This window comes from Bufo bufo, chromosome 7 (assembly GCF_905171765.1).
Source record: "Bufo bufo chromosome 7, aBufBuf1.1, whole genome shotgun sequence".
Taxonomy (NCBI): domain Eukaryota; kingdom Metazoa; phylum Chordata; class Amphibia; order Anura; family Bufonidae; genus Bufo; species Bufo bufo.
In genome coordinates this window covers 87289752-87310336 of record NC_053395.1, presented here as the reverse complement: position 1 = coordinate 87310336, position 20585 = coordinate 87289752, and the positions used below count along the sequence as shown (strand labels likewise).

The following is a 20585-nucleotide window of genomic DNA, read 5'->3' as shown; positions in this document are numbered from 1 at the left end:
AGAAACATGAGTCATATGGTCACAATGTCAGTAGGTTCATATTCTTATCTAGCCAGACTTTTCTTAGGCAACATATATATTTTAGAAAATGTTCACAGAATGGGGTGGCTCTACCAATCCGTAGGATAGAAAAGGTGCTCACTATCTAAGTGTTAACTCCAAAAACACCAAGAGATTAGTAAATATATTTTAGATAATCAAGAGTAACGTTCATTGAAGGCTCCATGTAGTCCAGCCTGTGAGACATAAAGGGGTTCTCCCACACACATAAAACTCTTTTTATGGTCCCTACTCTGTGTAGTGTTTTTTTTTTTACCACTGAAGAAAAACACCAGATAAAGTGCATCCGTTTCTTTTTGGGTCTTTTTTTTTTTTTGCAAACAGTTTGTCCACTATTTTGTGTATATATAATTGTATTAAATTTTTTAACAGGAGTGCTGTGGTCTCTTCAAACAGTTGGAGGGTGGGGGTGCTAGGAGTCAGAACCCCGACTGATCAGATAGGTCATCAATATTAGGATCTCAGAAAACGCTTTTAAAGGGTTCCTCCAGGCTACAAATACTGATGAAAAAAACTGAGAAACGGAGCTCATAGTACCAATAATAAAAATATGTTTTTATTGTAACATGATTATATATATATATATATATATAATAATAATATGCCATTAAAAAGTAAATGGGAGCAGAAAAGAGCGCCACCCTGGGATAGCACACGTGTCAGTTGTAAGAGATAATGATCAATGGAATAAGGTATATACGGTACAATGACCAAAAAAATGACCTTTAATGGCATATTATTCCTTTCTTTATATATATATATTTTTTAATCATGTTACAATAAAAACATATTTTTATTATTGGTACTATGAGCTCCGTTTCTCAGTTTTTTCGCTTGTTTCACTCGGGAGCTAGTGCCGAGTTACAACTACGGGTGTCCTTTGTGACTATATTGGGTGGACACGGTTTTCCATTTCCCATTTTGATACCTATGGTCTTTTTTGTTTTCCTACAAATACTGATGACCTATACTCAGGATTGGTCATCAATATCAGATCAGTGGAAGTCTGACAACCCCACGATCAACTGTTTTGGGCCGTCGCAGTGCCAAAAACTGGCAATATAGGGGATTGGAAGCAGAAGGCTTGGTACACTGTGTAGTTTCTGTTGCCAGCATACTGAAGCTCCGCTGCCATTGACTTGAACGGGAGCTGAGCTGTAGTACCCCAGCACGGCCACTACAAAGCGTTAGGAGCCTTCGGCTTCAAATATGTAACAATGTCTTTTTCTGGCACCACTGGAGCCAAAAACAGCTGGTCGGTGGGGGAGCTGGGTGGTGGACCCCAACAAACTGACATTGATGACCGAGGACATTATCTGTAGCCTGGAGAAACCCTTTAACTGTTTAGGGCATGTTTATCAGGTGCTACAATAGAACTGCTAAATGGGTTTGTTAAAAATCCTATTTTACATGTTTTCATGCAGTTATGTCCCGGGCAGCTGCACAAGGAGGAGGATAGGAAGGAGCAAGATTGATTGACTGCCAGGAAGACCCGTGAGAGGGAGGTCAGTGCTCCGAAGTTATGGTCACCTGTAACAGAATTTCCACTGTGGATTTTGATGCATTTTCACACTGGGAATTCCACCCTATGCATTGCAAAGGGTGAAATTCGCAGTGGAGATCCACAGCATAAACGGACATGCTGCAGATTTAAGACACGAACTGCAGGTCAATTTACGCTGCAGACTTTTTGTGGATCATGGGGAGGGACAAGAATTCAAACTTACTTTGCAGGTACTGTAATATGCAAAACAGCGGCGTATATATCCTGGACGGACATACCCCAAGAGTGACAGAAAGCGCAGCCATATGAGAGCTAATATGGTGCCACTTGTATTAGATTGGCACTTCCTGAGGAAGAAAGTGAGGGCACAAACAGCTGGCTTGTATCAGATTTCCTTTTAGTTCTCGATAAAATAAGTGACCGGTTCAACTACATGACACAAGAGCAAACACCTGAATGATGCCTGGGATCCGATTGTCAGATGAAGACTCAAACAGCCATTAATAAAACCAACAGTATGAGCCTAGAGCAGACCATGGCTGCTCTATTACCAATCCACAATATGAACATGTGCATCCATTTTTCCACTAACTTTACAGTAATGGACATGTGGATGGGTATGGCAGAAAAAACATAGCAAGAATGTCAGGTGTAGTTTACAACAGATTGGAGCAGAAGTGAAAATAAATCTTAGCTTTAAAATGACTTTTGTGGTATGTGAAAGACTGGTCGTACCAAAGCCTTCTCATGTTCAGCTTTAATCTGAGCATCGATCTCCTCCGGACTTGTGTACTGCCTCACCCGACCTTTGTGACCCCCTTTTCTTCCTGCAGAAAACAAGATTACAATCACATCACTTCATACCTGTACTAAAATACATACAAAGAAAGGAAACTGCAGAAGAATAAGGACTAGAACATTTCGGGTATTACAACACTTTAGCTTAATGGAGACAATCAGGCAGAAAACGCCCAGGAGATCATAATTTAGTAGCACAGCAGTGATATATATGCCGCCATCTAAGATGCTGATGACCAGTTAGGAGAATGGGCGCAGAATATGCAGTGACATCTGAGGAGGCCAAGCCTGTCAGTCAGCAGCAATGCATCAATCAGTAGAGGCAGCATCAGAGGCCAGGCCTGTCAGTCAGCAGCAATGCATCAATCAGTAGAGGCAGCATCAGAGGCCAAGCCTGTCAGTCAGCAGCAATGCCTCACTCAGTAGAGGCAGCATCAGAGGCCAGGCCTGTCAGCAGCAATGCCTCACTCAGTAGAGGCAGCATCAGAGGCCAGGCCTGTCAGTCAGCAGCAATGCCTCAATCAGTACAGGCAGCATCAGAGGCCAGGCCTGTCAGCAGCAATGCCTCACTCAGTAGAGGCAGCATCAGAGGCCAGGCCTGTCAGTCAGCAGCAATGCATCAATCAGTAGAAAAGGCCAGGCCTGTCAGCAGCTCTGCCTCCATCAGTGGAGGTGGCAAGTGGGCTATACGTAACTGGTCATAAAAATCTAATTTATTTAAAGGGAACCTGTCATCAACTTTATGCTGCCCATACTAACAGCAGAATAAAGTAGACAGGCGAGTTGATTTCAACGGTCTTTCATTTAAAAGTAAGTGGTTGTCGAGAACCAACGTCACAATCGTTGCAGAGTGGGCCTGGAAAAGAGTCCCGGCCACCTGAGAAGGGTCATGGCTATTCATAAATTCCTGCCTACCTGCTGATAACTGACAGTCTTCTACCTAGTTTTCTCCCTTTATTTCTAGGAGAGAACTGCCAATCATCAGATGGGCGGGGAGAGCAGGAGCTCATGAATAACCAGGACTCTTCTCAAGGCCCGGCTGCAATGACTGTGATGCTGGTTCTCGGCAACCACTTACTTTTAGCTCATGAGTGACACACCGCTGAAATCGACATTTCTGTCACTTTTATTCTGCCCTCAGTGAGGTCAGCATAAAGTTGATGACAGGTTCCCTTTAAAGGGAGCCTGTCAGCTTGTTTTTGCCTAATAAGCGAGTAACAGTTTCAGGTAGGGCTTAAAAGTGCGACCCCCTAATGAGCACCAATCCTGTAGATAGGTAGCAAATGTCAGTTGTGTGGAGAAAGCCTAGTCTCTTTACGCTAATCACTCTTGTATGTAGGGCTTACGTATGCACTCTTGCTTTGTAGATTTGTGGCTGCTGCGTGACAAAAAACATAATTTAGTCTTACCGGTAAATACTTTTCCAAGAGTCCGACATGACAGCACACATGGAAGATGATATTTATACCTCTAAGGGGAGGAAGCACAGAGGTCAAAAGCCCCTCCCTCCCTTCCAAAGTCAGAATATACCTAAGAAACTGATACTTAAGTAAACACTAAACAATCTACAGAAAGGGGAAAAAGGGTGATGTCATGTCGGACTCCTGGAAAAGTACACTGCTCAAAAAAATAAAGGGAACACCTAAACAACACAATGTAACTCCAAGTCAATCACACTTCTGTGAAATCAAACTGTCCATTTAGGAAGCAACACTGAGTGACAATCAATTTCACATGCTGTTGTGCAAATGGGATAGACAACAGGTGGAAATTATAGGCAATTAGCAAGACACCCCCAATAAAGGAGTGGTTCTGCAGGTGGTGACCACAGACCACTTCTCAGTTCCTATGCTTCCTGTCTGATGTTTTGGTCACTTTTGAATGCTGGCGGTGCTTTCACTCTAGTGGTAGCATGAGACGAAGTCTACAACCCACACAAGTGGCTCAGGTAGTGCAGCTTATCCAGGATGGCACATCAATGCGAGCTGTGGCAAGAAGGTTTGCCGTGTCTGTCAGCGTAGTGTCCAGAGCATGGAGGCGCTACCAGGAGACAGGCCAGTACATCAGGAGACGTGGAGGAGGCCGTAGGAGGGCAACATCCCAGCAGCAGGACCGCTACCTCCGCCTTTGTGCAAGGAGGAACAGGAGGAGCACTGCCAGAACCCTGCAAAATGACCTCCAGCAGGCCACAAATGTGCATGTGTCTGCTCAAACGGTCAGAAACAGACTCCATGAGGGTGATATGAGGGCCCGACGTCCACAGGTGGGGGTTGTGCTTACAGCCCAACACCGTGCAGGACGTTTGGCATTTGCCAGAGAACACCAAGATTGGCAAATTCGCCACTGGCGCCCTGTGCTCTTCACAGATGAAAGCAGGTTCACACTGAGCACATGTGACAGACGTGACAGAGTCTGGAGACGCCGTGGAGAACGTTCTGCTGCCTGCAACATCCTCCAGCATGACCGGTTTGGCATTGGGTCAGTAATGGTGTGGGGTGGCATTTCTTTGGAGGGCCGCACAGCCCTCCATGTGCTCACCAGAGGTAGCCTGACTGCCATTAGGTACCGAGAGGAGATCCTCAGACCCATTGTGAGACCATATGCTGGTGCAGTTGGCCCTGGGTTCCTCCTAATGCAAGACAATGCTCCTACTAGGTGTATTGCAGGCTGTAAGCAGAAGTGTTGGTGGCGCTCCTGTCCTGTGCTGCGCAGCCTCGTCTGTTATCTGATTCCGACGTCAGTGGGCGGAGACTGCATTATGGGAGTCTGCGTGGAGGAGCCGGGGTAGCCGCTACGGGCAGTAACTGGTATGGAATCATGCTGGGGCGGGCGGCCGTGGATTTTGAAGCGGTCAGCACACATGACCGTTTCTATGACGTCACAAAATACTGCGGTAATTAAGAAACAGCGATATCGCTGTTTCCTAATACCACCAACACCGGTATATCGCCCAACCCTACTCTGGGCCACCATTCAGAACCAAGTGGGTCCGCAGACCCTGATGACTTATGTCCCCAGCTTTGCCCACTGTAGGGATTTGCTCTGGTAGGCAGGGTAAGCGGACACAATACAGAGGCAAGACCACGGTTGAAAAGCAAAAGTCCAGTGTTTATTCACACAAAAAGGCAGAAGAGAAAAACAATACTTTGCAGGGTCCTGGTGTTAAATCACACAGCAAGAGTCCACAGAACAAAACATGTCACCTGGCAGTCCACAGCAGGCGGCTCTCAGCCTTGCAGCATGGCGGAACTCCTCAGCTCCACTATCACCTGGAGGATCATTCCACCCCCAGCTGAGCAGCTGGCTGGGTTTTTAAACCCCAGCCCAAAACCTGGCCTGGAATGTGGGGGAACAGCCACCCACCCTGCTCTTTGGCTCCTCCCAATAAGAACCGACCTGAATCGACTTTACAGTCACACTAAGGCCTAGTTCACACGAACCTGTGATCCGTGGCCATATTGCGGGCCGCAATACATGGCCACAGTTTCGTGTGCATTCCGCATCACGGATGCGGACCCATTCACTTCAATGGGTCCGCAAATCCGGAATTGCGGAACGGCCGCACGGAAAGGGACACCTCGGAAGCACTACGGAGTGCTTCCGTGGGGTTGCATCCCGTACTTCTGTCCCACAAAAAGATAGAACAGGTCCTATCTTTTTGCGGAACGTGGACCCATTACAGTTAATGGGTCTGCGATCCGATGCGGCTGACCCACGGCCGGCGATCGTGCATTGCGGGACGCAGCACGGGTCACACACGTTCGTGTGAACTCGGCCTAAGTAAAAACACAGTCTCAGCGAGCACTAGCTGCCGCTGACACACAATATTATCGGTTCCTATCTCACAGAGGCCAGTACCTTCCGTCAATGACGTAGACAGTGCCGACATCTAAATTCAGATGTCAGGACAGTTCCTAACCTCCACCTACCCCATATAATGCCACCAGGGTGAGGCAGTAGCCTAAGGGTATATATACAATGGATGGAAGCGCTGTGGATTTTCCATCTGTAGCAGAATCTCAATGGATGAGAAGTGAATAGTGTCCTCCACACTGCGGTGCAGATTTTTAGGCTGATGATATATCCGTTTCTGCTAGGGAATTTCACCCCTTTTCAGAAGTCATGGTTTCATCGTTCTTCTGCGATTACTCCCTGGATGCTGCACATACAAACTATGAGGGAGTCCTTTATCCGTACAGCCCTGCGTTTCCCACCTTATTTTTATCATACTGAATACAAGTAGCCTGCTCTGCTACTCAGAAGGCAAAGGAAAGGACGAAAATAGAAAAATATGATAACTTCTCATTTCCATGGCCATTTTCAGAAGGAAGAAACCGTAAGACATTGCATCACCCTGTAGAGCAGACGCCCGGGGACGTGAGACACTTACACACCGGGGGCCGATCAGGAGCCTGCTGTATCGGGGGAGTTAACATGATGACACAATGATGAAGACTGAACCTCACGCAAGGCCCTGTTACATGGTGTCCATAGGGCAGCCCCAGACATTAGACTGGTAGATGCTGAAATCTGCAGAAGCGAAACCTGAATCCAGCGGGATGACGACGATTCAGGGTCCTTATATAGTGGGGGCATATCTGGAATCACCGATTTCTCCATAAATACTGAAATAATACACCTAGGCAGTATGGGCCAACCATCATCCAAAGTCTAGATAAGTGGCACATAGAGCAGAATGTTTCACTGTGATACAAACAGTCTGACGTCCCAATCCCTAAAAACCACCCAAAGCTGGCCAATTACTACCTGACAGCCCGGACTGCTAGTGTAAAGGTAACAGAAATACTCCATAGAAAACATAATAGGAAGACTAATGCAACCCCTTCTTCCTGCTGGACATTAGGATGTGAACCATCAGGAGCTGCCACCTGCTCAGTCATCACGAGATATCTAAAGACTGTTAGGCTGGAGTCACACCTAGGTTTTTGGGCATTTTTGTGACGTTTTAAAAAGGTCCATTCACACGTCCATAAGTGTTTTGTGGATCCGCAAAACACTGACACCGGCAATGTGCAATCCGCAATTTGCGGACCGCACATCGCCAACACTATATAGAAAATGCCTTTTCTGGGCCGCAATTGCGGACAAGAATAGGACATGTTCTATTTTTTTCGGGAACTGAATTGCGGATCCCGAAAATGCGGAACCACATCCGTTCGAGCCCCATTGAAAGTGAATGGGTCCACACCCGTTCCGCAAATTGTGGAACAGATGTGGACCCAAATTACGGACGTGTGAATGGACCCTTACAGCGCTTTTTGCTACCATTTAGCTGTTTTTAGGCAAAAAAAAAAATCATCTGCTAGCTCCAGATATTGCAAGCAAATCCACAAGAAATATAAAAACATAGGACAAATAGGAGTTTTTTTGTAGTGTAGGTATTTTTCACTCTTGAGGTGTATTTTTTGAGTCAGCCTTTTTTTAATTATTTTTCAAATCGCAGCATGCTCCAGGTCTGTTCTTTCCCTCTCCACAGACTTCCATTGTATTTTTTATTGTCGCTTTAAAAAGAAAAGTGCAGTGTGTTGGTGTTTATGGTGGTGGTCTTTATTTGCATGGCATTTTTTTTCACAATGCTTGTTTCCAATACAGCTGTACAGAGAAAGTGACATTATGGGGTGGCACATTATTTTTTATTTTATAAATTTTAAAAAAAGTAAGTTATGCACTGATCAAGATATTTTGAGGGTTTTTTTTGGTATAAAAAATCCCAGGGAAAAAACTGTTGTGTGTCCTTCTCCATTTTATTTACTCATTTCTTAAAGGGGTTGTCCAAAATAATTAAGAATCTCAGACAAGCCCTAAAATTGCTGATCTAGTTCTACAGGCAGCAGAAATGAATGGCACTGGAGAAAGGGGCAAGTATGATACGTTTTCCTTATTTTAAGCAATTTTAGGACTTTTTTTCTTCTTCAAGGTCTTCAGTAATTCCTTTCCAGTGGAGTATTATGTGCGAGTCTCTCTATAGTACCCCTGAAATGACTTGCAAGAAATGTAGGGTTGTTTTTTTTGTGGAAATTCAAAACAAATTCTGTAATGCTAGAATGAATGGTAGGAAGCCAAACCTCTCCTGCCAACCACTAGAAAGTCACAAAGCCTAACAGAATTTGTCACATCTAGACCCTCACATATGACAATGGGGCAGAGAATCTTTGGTTACAATATGAATAGTAAACGTACAGATCCACGATCCCCCATATCAGCCAGTGCTGGACACCGCACACGATCCCCCATATCAGCCAGTGCTGGACACCGCACACGATCCCCCATATCAGCCAGTGCTGGACACCGCACACGATCCCCCATATCAGCCAGTGCTGGACACCGCACACGATCCCCCATATCAGCCAGTGCTGGACACCGCACACGATCCCCCATATCAGCCAGTGCTGGACACCGCACACGATCCCCCATATCAGCCAGTGCTGGACACCGCACACGATCCCCCATATCAGCCAGTGCTGGACACCGCACACGATCCCCCATATCAGCCAGTGCTGGACACCGCACACGATCCCCCATATCAGCCAGTGCTGGACACCGCACACGATCCCCCATATCAGCCAGTGCTGGACACCGCACACGATCCCCCATATCAGCCAGTGCTGGACACCGCACACGATCCCCCATATCAGCCAGTGCTGGACACCGCACACGATCCCCCATATCAGCCAGTGCTGGACACCGCACACGATCCCCCATATCAGCCAGTGCTGGACACCGCACACGATCCCCCATATCAGCCAGTGCTGGACACCGCACACGATCCCCCATATCAGCCAGTGCTGGACACCGCACACGATCCCCCATATCAGCCAGTGCTGGACACCGCACACGATCCCCCATATCAGCCAGTGCTGGACACCGCACACGATCCCCCATATCAGCCAGTGCTGGACACCGCACACGATCCCCCATATCAGCCAGTGCTGGACACCGCACACGATCCCCCATATCAGCCAGTGCTGGACACCGCACACGATCCCCCATATCAGCCAGTGCTGGACACCGCACACGATCCCCCATATCAGCCAGTGCTGGACACCGCACACGATCCCCCATATCAGCCAGTGCTGGACACCGCACACGATCCCCCATATCAGCCAGTGCTGGACACCGCACACGATCCCCCATATCAGCCAGTGCTGGACACCGCACACAATCCCCCATATCAGCCAGTGCTGGACACCGCACACAATCCCCCATATCAGCCAGTGCTGGACACCGCACACAATCCCCCATATCAGCCAGTGCTGGACACCGCACACAATCCCCCATATCAGCCAGTGCTGGACACCGCACACAATCCCCCATATCAGCCAGTGCTGGACACCGCACACAATCCCCCATATCAGCCAGTGCTGGACACCGCACACAATCCCCCATATCAGCCAGTGCTGGACACCGCACACAATCCCCCATATCAGCCAGTGCTGGACACCGCACACAATCCCCCATATCAGCCAGTGCTGGACACCGCACACAATCCCCCATATCAGCCAGTGCTGGACACCGCACACAATCCCCCATATCAGCCAGTGCTGGACACCGCACACAATCCCCCATATCAGCCAGTGCTGGACACCGCACACAATCCCCCATATCAGCCAGTGCTGGACACCGCACACGATCCCCCATATCAGCCAGTGCTGGACACCGCACACGATCCCCCATATCAGCCAGTGCTGGACACCGCACACAATCCCCCATATCAGCCAGTGCTGGACACCGCACACAATCCCCCATATCAGCCAGTGCTGGACACCACACACGATCCCCCATATCAGCCAGTGCTGGACACCGCACACAATCCACGATCCCCCATATCAGCCAGTGCTGGACACCGCACACGATCCCCCATATCAGCCAGTGCTGGACACCGCACACGATCCCCCATATCAGCCAGTGCTGGACACCGCACACGATCCCCCATATCAGCCAGTGCTGGACACCGCACACGATCCCCCATATCAGCCAGTGCTGGACACCGCACACAATCCACGATCCCCCATATCAGCCAGTGCTGGACACCGCACACGATCCCCCATATCAGCCAGTGCTGGACACCGCACACGATCCCCCATATCAGCCAGTGCTGGACACCGCACACGATCCCCCATATCAGCCAGTGCTGGACACCGCACACGATCCCCCATATCAGCCAGTGCTGGACACCGCACACGATCCCCCATATCAGCCAGTGCTGGACACCGCACACAATCCCCCATATCAGCCAGTGCTGGACACCGCACACGATCCCCCATATCAGCCAGTGCTGGACACCGCACACGATCCCCCATATCAGCCAGTGCTGGACACCGCACACGATCCCCCATATCAGCCAGTGCTGGACACCGCACACGATCCCCCATATCAGCCAGTGCTGGACACCGCACACGATCCCCCATATCAGCCAGTGCTGGACACCGCACACGATCCCCCATATCAGCCAGTGCTGGACACCGCACACGATCCCCCATATCAGCCAGTGCTGGACACCGCACACGATCCCCCATATCAGCCAGTGCTGGACACCGCACACGATCCCCCATATCAGCCAGAGCTGGACACCGCACACGATCCCCCATATCAGCCAGTGCTGGACACCGCACACGATCCCCCATATCAGCCAGTGCTGGACACCGCACACGATCCCCCATATCAGCCAGTGCTGGACACCGCACACAATCCCCCATATCAGCCAGTGCTGGACACCGCACACAATCCCCCATATCAGCCAGTGCTGGACACCGCACACGATCCCCCATATCAGCCAGTGCTGGACACCGCACACAATCCCCCATATCAGCCAGTGCTGGACACCGCACACAATCCCCCATATCAGCCAGTGCTGGACACCGCACACAATCCCCCATATCAGCCAGTGCTGGACACCGCACACAATCCCCCATATCAGCCAGTGCTGGACACCGCACACAATCCCCCATATCAGCCAGTGCTGGACACCGCACACAATCCCCCATATCAGCCAGTGCTGGACACCGCACACAATCCCCCATATCAGCCAGTGCTGGACACCGCACACAATCCCCCATATCAGCCAGTGCTGGACACCGCACACAATCCCCCATATCAGCCAGTGCTGGACACCGCACACAATCCCCCATATCAGCCAGTGCTGGACACCGCACACAATCCCCCATATCAGCCAGTGCTGGACACCGCACACGATCCCCCATATCAGCCAGTGCTGGACACCGCACACGATCCCCCATATCAGCCAGTGCTGGACACCGCACACAATCCCCCATATCAGCCAGTGCTGGACACCGCACACAATCCCCCATATCAGCCAGTGCTGGACACCGCACACAATCCCCCATATCAGCCAGTGCTGGACACCGCACACAATCCCCCATATCAGCCAGTGCTGGACACCGCACACAATCCCCCATATCAGCCAGTGCTGGACACCGCACACGATCCCCATATCAGCCAATAATCAGTGACCTTACTATTAGGCCATCCTCTGTGGTACAGATATGTGCAGCGGGTGTAATACTGTAGATATATATGTGTGTTCCACCTCCACACACTGCAGCAATCATTCCCTCTCCCATTAATCCACAGCACACAGCCATCAATGAGAGCGCGGGTCGGCAGGATGCCGCCTCTACATGATGTGACTCGTCTCCTCTGCTGCGGTAGTCGTCCGCACTGTGTGGACTGGGCCGGACACTGCCGCTCACCGCGGCTATGAATCTGGCGCCTTCCACCCTCCGTTGCCATGATGTCAGCACAATTATCACTCCCCATCTTTTGTCTGCTCGCAGCCGGCTTCCTCCACACACAGATCCCCCTCTCCATAGCCGCAGGCGGGCGGTTCACAGACCACATCCAGCGAGGTCCCGCTTACCTCCTTTCGGCATGTTATCTCTGTTCTTCTCGCTGCCTCTTCCTCTCCCCACAACTTGATGGGCACGCTTCTAAGGGCCCTAAACCGGAGGGCAGTCCTGATACTGCCTGCTGTAGACCTATCGCTAAACAAGCAGTAAATATTCACTAGAAAAATAGAAACATAGATATTTTATACAGAGAATTACTTATAATAAAATAACACAATCGTTGTTTTTCATAAACAGTCGTGGGACCCATATTGATGTGAGTTTTTTTGGTCAGGCAGTACACGGACACCCTTTCTGACGCAATCCTAAGCTTCCTTCGGGTCTGTCTGGCGGCGCTTTCGTTTTCATACTAGAAAGTATAGGGCAATGACCTCTTAGGCGAGAAGGGTAAAACATAAGAAGATAAATGTGACCGGGGTCAATGATGACGTAATTAGTAGTGACCGGAAGTCCCGCAAGGCCCCGGTAAAACGTGACGTTCTAATTAAGCGCTTACCCGGAAGTGGATGTAGGGGTAACATCCGGTAAAACAGAGTAATTGGGAAGAAGGTTCTGTGGTCGTCTGAGGTGGTTTCTGTGTTGCTATAGCAGGTAGGTTGGGTTTTGATAGAAAACTGGCATCTATCTCCGATCATTCTGTGCAGTATAATAATGTTAGACGGGAGGTAGACATCGGAATGGAGTGGATTAGAGGAAGTCCTGCCTCTGGAGTCAGTAATGTAGTCTATTGAGTAGAATGGAGTGGGTAAAAGGAGGAATGAGTAGTAGTACTAGAATGGACCGGGTATATGGAGGAGTAAGTGATAGTACTAGAATGGAGTGGTATAAGGAGGTAATAGTACTAGAATGGAGTGGGTATAAGGATGAATGAGTAATAGTACTAGAATGGAGCGGGTATAAGGAGGTAATAGTACTAGAATGGAGTGGGTATAAGGATGAATGAGTAATCGTACTAGAACAGAACGGGTATAAGGAGAAATGAGTAATAGTACTAGAACAGAACGGGTATAAGGAGAAATGAGTAATAGTACTAGAACAGAACGGGTATAAGGAAAAATGAGTAATAGTACTAGAACAGAGCGGGTATAAGGAGGAATCAATAATAGTACTAGAACAGAGCGGGTATAAGGAGGTAATAGTACTAGAATGGAGTGGTATAAGGAGGAATCAGTAATAGTACTAGAACAGAGCGGGTATAAGGAGGTAATAGTACTAGAACAGAGCGGGTATAAGGAGGTAATAGTACTAGAACAGAGCGGGTATAAGGAGGTAATAGTACTAGAACAGAGCGGGTATAAGGAGGAATCAGTAATAGTACTAGAACAGAGCGGGTATAAGGAGGTAATAGTACTAGAACAGAGCGGGTATAAGGAGGTAATAGTACTAGAACAGAGCGGGTATAAGGAGGTAATAGTACTAGAACAGAGCGGGTATAAGGAGGTGCACCCCAGTGATACGCGCTTTACCTATCTGGCCCAGAGCCTGACCATGGGCGACATGTGAACAGTGACGTCGCTCCTCCTGTTACCCGCTGCATTCTAGCTTCTGCCGTAGAAATTGATGTCTAAGTTTGCTTTGCTTCTAGTGGCAGTGTGATGTTCTCGTCATCGATGGTGGAGATAATCTTGGGCCACCTGTACATGTTGTAAGCCGTTGGCTTCTATCTCCGCATGCCTGACTGGTTACTCCGTTCTTAGGGATCCCTGTTCTTGTGATCGGTGGGGGTCCCAGCGGTAGGACTCCCACCGATCTAATTGAGATAATTTCACACATCCGGAATACCCCTTTACACATTACTCTAATAAGTCTTCTCCTATAGGTGCCTTTATGTAGTTCTGCCATGCTGTCATCATGAGGATTACCCTTCAGGTAACATTTTCCCCTCACAGCAGCAAACAGATTATGGATTACCTTTTTGTATAGGTCTTATTTATGCTGACTACTAAAGAAGGACAATACATTTTCTAATATTAAGTTTGAAAAAAGCAGCCCTTTTTGATGGCAGTGTCCCTTTAAAGAGGACCTGTCACCTCACCTGACATGTCTGTTTTAGTAAGTACTCGTACCAGTTCAGGTGGATCTTACCCTACGTCACCTGGATGTCACCTATCTTGTCTCTGTGTAGTCAGACGCTGTCAGCACTGATTGCAGTGTCACCGTGTGAAGCTTTTGTCACCCATCCATTTGATAGGCGATACATGCTTTTGATTGGAATACCCCAATTGACAAAATTTTTATCAAAGTAGCCAAACAGTTACAAATTCCCTTAGACACAAAGATGATCTTAATATTTCCCAAACACAAAGTGAAAATCTTGTTGTCCCATAAAGTGTTAATTAAGCATTAATGGGGTTTTCCAGGAGGCTGATATTGATAATCTGTATCCTTTTGTTGGAGTCTGAGACTCTGAACCCCCTCCAGTCTGTTCCCTGCTTCCTCCATGGCCAGAACTATCACTTTGAATGGAGCTGGAAGCACAGCGCTGTTCATAGTGTAGTGGCCGTGCTGGGTTACTGCATCTCAGCTGCTATTCAAGTGAATGGTAACTTATCAAGGCCACTCCACTTTAAATGGAGATGTGCTGGCCATGGAGGGAACATCTGATTAGCAGGGGTGTCGGACCCCCACCAATCAGATATTAGGGAGGCTGGAAAACCCCTTTAAAGAATGAATAGCAGGTACCGCTATTTTTCGTGTAGTTTTAGATCTGTACAGGTTTTCGGGCCCCTAAAATCTAACTGGCATTTATTTATTTTTTCATGTGTAGGACAGTGATCAGAAATGTTTTTCTAATACACTTTATTTATTGAGTGTTTACATTTCTATGTGAAATATTGCTCTAAAATGAGTGTTGCTAATGAATATCCGTCTCACAGTGCGCTGCTGACTGTCAGGACGCTGCCTCCTATCTCCCTGCGCTACATTGTACTGTGAAGACCTATATAGTGAGCGCTGCTAAGGGACACCTATTGTCCAGACCTACTCCTCTATTAGGCCTATTTGTGGCACAGATTGCGGTGCATACGTAAGTTGCACCAAAATCTGCAAATTTTCTCTGCTCACACTAGCTTGGGCGTGGCGGGGAAGGGCCGGCAGGCCTGCCTCATTCATCATTTTCTATGCCTGGTTTAGGCGTAGAAAATGGTCTACATGTAAGACAGCACGGAGGCTGACTTCCATATAGACCAGCACTGGATATGCTGAAGCTATGTAGAGGCCAGCGCAGGGGCTCATTAAGACCGGCGTCTAAAATGCCGCTCTTAATAAATGACACCCAAAGTATATTAGAAAAACATTTCTGATCACTGTCCCAACACATTGGCATTCCATTCACTGTCAGCAAACGGATCTTGAAGATGGTGAGGAGGTGAAAGACAAAGTATATAAGTAGAAGAACATTTAATTCTCCAGGAAGGCCTTTAAAGATTTATTTATTCTCCTAAATTCCACGACTGACCATCAGTTCCATTCACCTGAATGGGGCATACAGAAATCCATGTGCTTTCAGCGCCATTCGAATGAAGGAACTGATTTTCAGTCTTGGAATTTTCTGCCTCAAAATCTGCCGCATGTGAAGGCACCCTAAACGTTTCGTCATGCAGAAGTCTATAAGATGAGCTACGTCCAAAAGTGAAATCTCTGTTTTCCTATCATTTAGGTTGTCAATACAATGCCGAAAGTAAAGCGGAGCAGGAAGCCTCCTCCAGATGGTTGGGAGCTTATAGAACCTACGCTGGATGAACTGGATCAGAAAATGAGAGAGGGTGAGGGGATATTTTACGTTCATTGTAAATTGTGTCTATGAGAGGGTCATGTATCATGGAGTTTAATATTTTGTAGGCTGTACATCGTCATCATGGTAACCTCTTGTGCTGCTTATTTCTCAGCTGAAACTGACCCTCACGAAGGAAAGAGGAAGGTGGAATCTCTGTGGCCAATCTTTCGCATTCATCATCAGAAAACTCGCTATATATTTGACCTGTTCTATAAGAGGAAAGCTATAAGCAGAGGTAACGTCTTAGTTTTTCTTGGCTTCACTGAGTACTGAATAAGTCTTTGGAAGAATAGGGTTCTTGTGTATCTTCTGCTGTTCTGTAAGACACGGGAGAGATTTATTAAGCAAAATAGACCAGAGTTCTATCACAGGGTACACCAATAAAGTGGAGTACATGGCGTGTGCTGCATGAAAGTGGCGCATTTTTGTCATAAAATATTGATGTAAATGTATGTCGGCCATTAAGTGTCTGATGTTCCTATTGTGTGCCGTGTGTAAGTCGCGCATCTCCTAACACTGTACCTGTGCTTCAGCTTTACGTTATTCTTTCTGTGCTGGGCTTAATTTCTCCCCATTTTATGGAGAGTTTTCCAACAGAAAACTGGTTTAAACAGAAAAGGTACTAACGATCGTCAATTTGCAAGACATCTCTCAGACTCTGTAATAGAGAGAAGTCTAATCTGCCTTCCAGTGGCATAGTTAGGCTAGCATCACACACTGGTCCAAATCCTTGAAACTCTTCAAAACTGAAAAGCTAGGGGCTGTATTACATTAAAAGATTTTGCAGGCGAATGTCTGGGAGGGAAGTGTTCCTTCCCAGCAGTCGCCTGCTCATTGGGGCAGGAGACCACTGCTATTACAGTATTGGGAGGAGCGATCGCCAGTGCCATCGGCCAGTCCCATAGTGATTCATTGCTGATTACATGCCACAATCTGCCCCCGGCAAACAATGATTTTTTGAGGCTGCTTAAAGGGAGTCTGTCACCTCCATATGGCCATATACAGTGCTTACATGGCTCTGTAGCACACCTATACAGGATTGTAACGGTACCTTTGTTCTTTTCTTTAGACTTGCACCAGCAGGAAAAATGAAGTTTAATTCATATGCAAATGAGCACTCGCAAGTGCCCAGGGGCGGCGTTCAGTGTGTAGGTGCCCAGGCTGCTCTGCCTTCTTTTCACTTTACTCCTCCCCAGTCTCTGCCTTTGCCCGCCCTGCAAGTCTCTTGCCTCATCGATAGGTCCGGACTTGGAGGGCGGACAAAGGAAGAGGCTGGGGAGGAGTAAAGTGAAAAGAAGGCAGAGCAGCCTGGGCACCTACACACTGAATGCCGCCCCTGGGCACTTGCGAGTGGTCATTTGCATATGAATTAAACTTCGTTTTTCCTGCTGGTGCAAGTCTAGAGAAAAGAACAAAGGTTCCGTTACAATCCTGTATAGGTGTGCTACAGAGCCATGTAAGCACTGTATATGGCCATATGGAGGTGACAGACTCCCTTTAAAAATCTCATTTGCACGATGAATGAGGCTGCTGATGATCAGGTCAGATACCCCACCATCAATGACCATGTTCTGGCCATTATATGGGTAGGTCACTTGTGCTGTTTGCAGCACTTTTTATAAAATTTTGATATGTTGGCCAACTGCTTTAAAGTGCATCTGTCCGCAGCTTTGTACCTGGCTGACCTGTTGTATGTGTATGTGTGCTTGACAGCTGAAGGCATCTGTGTAGGTCGCATGTTGATATGTGCCCGCATTGCTGAGAAAAATTATGTTTTAATATGTGCTAATGAGCCTCTAGGAGCAATGGAGGCTCTGCTCTCTCTGCACTTTGATTGACAGGGCCAGGCAGTGTAGATATAATCATGCCTGACACTGTCAAGAAAGTGGAGAGGACGCAGCAGTTGCAGAAAACAGCCTATAGGTGTAATGACAACGCCCCCATTGCTCTCAGAAGTTAATTTACATAAACTGTCTTTTAGGGGGTGCTTTTAGAACAGGTGATCTCAGCCTTGTAGGCACGACCTAGCGTACACAGTGTCAAACTGTAAACCAATAACCACAATTGGTTCACCACATAGATCTTACAGTTATTGCAAATCTATTCTGGGATTGTCTCAATCTCGGACAGGTGTTCTAATGAGAATGGTGATCGTTTTATGTGCTTTTTCTAGAACTGTATGACTATTGCATCAAGGAAGGATATGCTGACAAGAACCTCATTGCAAAGTGGAAGAAGCAAGGCTATGAGAACCTGTGCTGCTTGCGCTGTATACAGACCAGGGACACAAACTTTGGAACGAATTGTATTTGTCGTGTCCCCAAAGGCAAACTCGAAGTGGTAAGATTTCTCTTGTGAAAACATTTGCTTCCTGTAATGTCAGACAACCTCTCTAAAGCAAAACCACGTGTCCTCTCAATTCAATAGTAATGGAATTCCTGGCGGCACACCACTGTGCACATACCCTTCTGTATGTTCTGATGCCTGCTCTCTCCAGCCACTGCTAGCTTCTGTATCAGTGATAATCGGCACTGACACTGACAGGTAGAATGATGACTTTATCAGCACAAAGGGCAGGTGATGAAGAGCGGTAGAAAAGGAAGAAGCACAAATTATGTTTCTTCGATCAAGGAGCTCCATATAGTGAGTGGAGTCAGGATTACAGAGGTTTTCTGGGATTTTACATTGATGGTTTATCTTGAGGAAAGGCCAATCAATGGGTTTTTTAATGGGTGTCCATGATCTGTACATCTAATCTCTGAGAGCACTGTCAGTAGTGATGGGTGTGCTGCGCTGAACAGCGAGTCTTGTATGAACATGGTGTCATTTAGCCAAACTTGCCTTTTATTAGTTGATTGACAGATTGCTCCCTTTTACTGTGCATATAGTGAAAGCTGTTGGTAAGCAGCTAAGGGAGTGCAGGTTTGCTGCAATTAATAAAATGTCAGTTTAGACAAACTACAAAATATTCATATATAACCGATTCTCTGTTCAGATTGGCCTGGCTGTCTCTATTGCATGCAGCTCTCTAGAGAGGGTAGCATTAAGTAGATGACATGTTCCCTGCTGAGCACCATCCACATGCTTATGGGCAACACTTTGTGGGGCACTGCAATGAATGCTCTGCAGCAGCACAGCAAGGACTGCTACCCTTTGTTCTGGTCATGTATATTGATTTTCTGTCCAAAGAATAGATCATCTACAAAAAAAGATTTCTGTACTGAAAGTGCAACTTTTTGTTCATTTCTAAAATAGGGCATCAGAGCTCTACAGGAGGTGACCTGAGCTCTGACCCCTATACAAGCAGCTGTTAATTGAATTGTATGTCTTTTGTCAAAAAAGTGAATTTAAAGGAGCATCTGGAGCCACAGAGATGAGCTGTCCAGGGGTCTGTAGCTCCAGCTGCTCCTGCATCACAGATATCAGCTGTCGTGGGTCCCGGCACCTGCGCAATGAACTATTGTAGCCATGCTGTGCATGTCAAGATCATGATAATACAAGTAGGTCTTCTGTGCCTGCACGAGATTTCGCATGGCCAGGCTCTGACTTCAGGAAAGAAAGGGGGGGTCTGTAAGAGAGAAATGGGTGGGAGGGCAGGGGGGTGACTTGTGACTCTCCTCATCTAGCACAAAGCTGAAAGACTCCATGAGCTACCTGGTGATGACGTATATTTTCAAAGTTGATTTTTGAAAAACGCTACGTCTGAATGTGAAAACAGCCATTTAATGAATGATGGAAGCATGAACAGTAGGAACATGTAAATAGCTCTGTAGGTCAATTCTTATGACAAGTTCTCTTTAAGGATTGCTTTAATCTGAAACATGTAAGCTATTAAGATTATATCGTGACTCAAGGTGGAGTTTTTAATTTTGGATAATAACTTTAAACTAATTCATTATTCCCTCTATGCCTGTTTTCAGTTTTAAAAAAGTTGTAGATCCACCATTGCAACTTTTTTACGCCGCCTTGGGCAATCCTGCTTCCAGTATTGAGGCTCCCGAATGGGCTTGAGTCATGTTCCTGGAAGGCAGCTGGGCAGCCCCTTCTATGTAAGATGTGATTTTCTTTATGTGAACATCAGAAATGTGGATTAACATTTTGGTATTCTCTGTTGCAGGGACGAATTATTGAATGCACACACTGCGGTTGTAGAGGATGCTCTGGATGACAAATACTTTTTTTAAACTTTATTTCCAATGTTCCTTTCAGATTCTTTTAAGATAAAGAATGTTTTCTCATATTGTGGCTGTCTTGTGACCAGTTATTCCATTTTTTCTGTTTAATAAAAGTGTTTTAAATGCGTTCTCAATGGTGCTTTATCCAAAAGATATGGGTAATTGACCTAGGTTTAGGGTCTGTCACTAGAATGTTAGTTGGTTTATCAATCATTTTTGAAGGGACCAATGTGTGAGTCCTCTGGCTTCAGGGTAGACCATCACTAGCTGAACATAACTTTCCCCCTTGCCTATGACAGCACCCTTGGAGAGATTGCCACCTCAGAACAGGAAACAGGAACCAGAAACCGCTTTAAAAGATGGACCACACCCTCTACCTCCAGTCC

The 20585-nt window shown here is 47.0% G+C and overlaps 2 protein-coding genes across 2 annotated transcripts in view; one reads left to right on the top strand and one right to left on the bottom strand.

Moving 5' to 3' along the window:
• PDAP1 (PDGFA associated protein 1) overlaps window positions 1–12376 on the bottom strand; it is a 43934-nt gene extending 31558 nt beyond the window's left edge. Inside the window, exons 1-2 of the mRNA XM_040441061.1 lie at window positions 12261–12376; window positions 2300–2391 (exon numbers count right to left, since the gene is read on the bottom strand). Coding sequence (XP_040296995.1) covers window positions 2300–2391; window positions 12261–12273 — 105 coding nt within the window. The 5' untranslated portion in view covers window positions 12274–12376. The remainder of the gene's footprint in view (window positions 1–2299; window positions 2392–12260) is intronic.
• A 337-nt stretch (window positions 12377–12713) lies between these two features.
• On the top strand, window positions 12714–20326 carry BUD31 (BUD31 homolog). The gene is made up of 5 exons (XM_040441221.1): window positions 12714–12840; window positions 15908–16013; window positions 16137–16259; window positions 18198–18364; window positions 20142–20326. The coding sequence occupies exons 2-5, from the start codon at window positions 15920–15922 to the stop codon at window positions 20190–20192; spliced, it is 435 nt and encodes a 144-aa protein (XP_040297155.1). The 5' UTR covers window positions 12714–12840; window positions 15908–15919; the 3' UTR covers window positions 20193–20326.
• Window positions 20327–20585: the final 259 nt, after the last annotated feature.

Excerpts from the sequence above, each read along its gene's own strand:
- BUD31 (XM_040441221.1), top strand. The coding sequence starts at position 15,920 with ATGCCGAAAGTAAAGCGGAGCAGGAAGCCTCCTCCAGATGGTTGGGAG. Across the intron at positions 16,014-16,136 it reads GGATCAGAAAATGAGAGAGG|CTGAAACTGACCCTCACGAA; the intron begins GTGAGGGGATAT and ends CTTATTTCTCAG. Across the intron at positions 16,260-18,197 it reads GAGGAAAGCTATAAGCAGAG|AACTGTATGACTATTGCATC; the intron begins GTAACGTCTTAG and ends TGCTTTTTCTAG.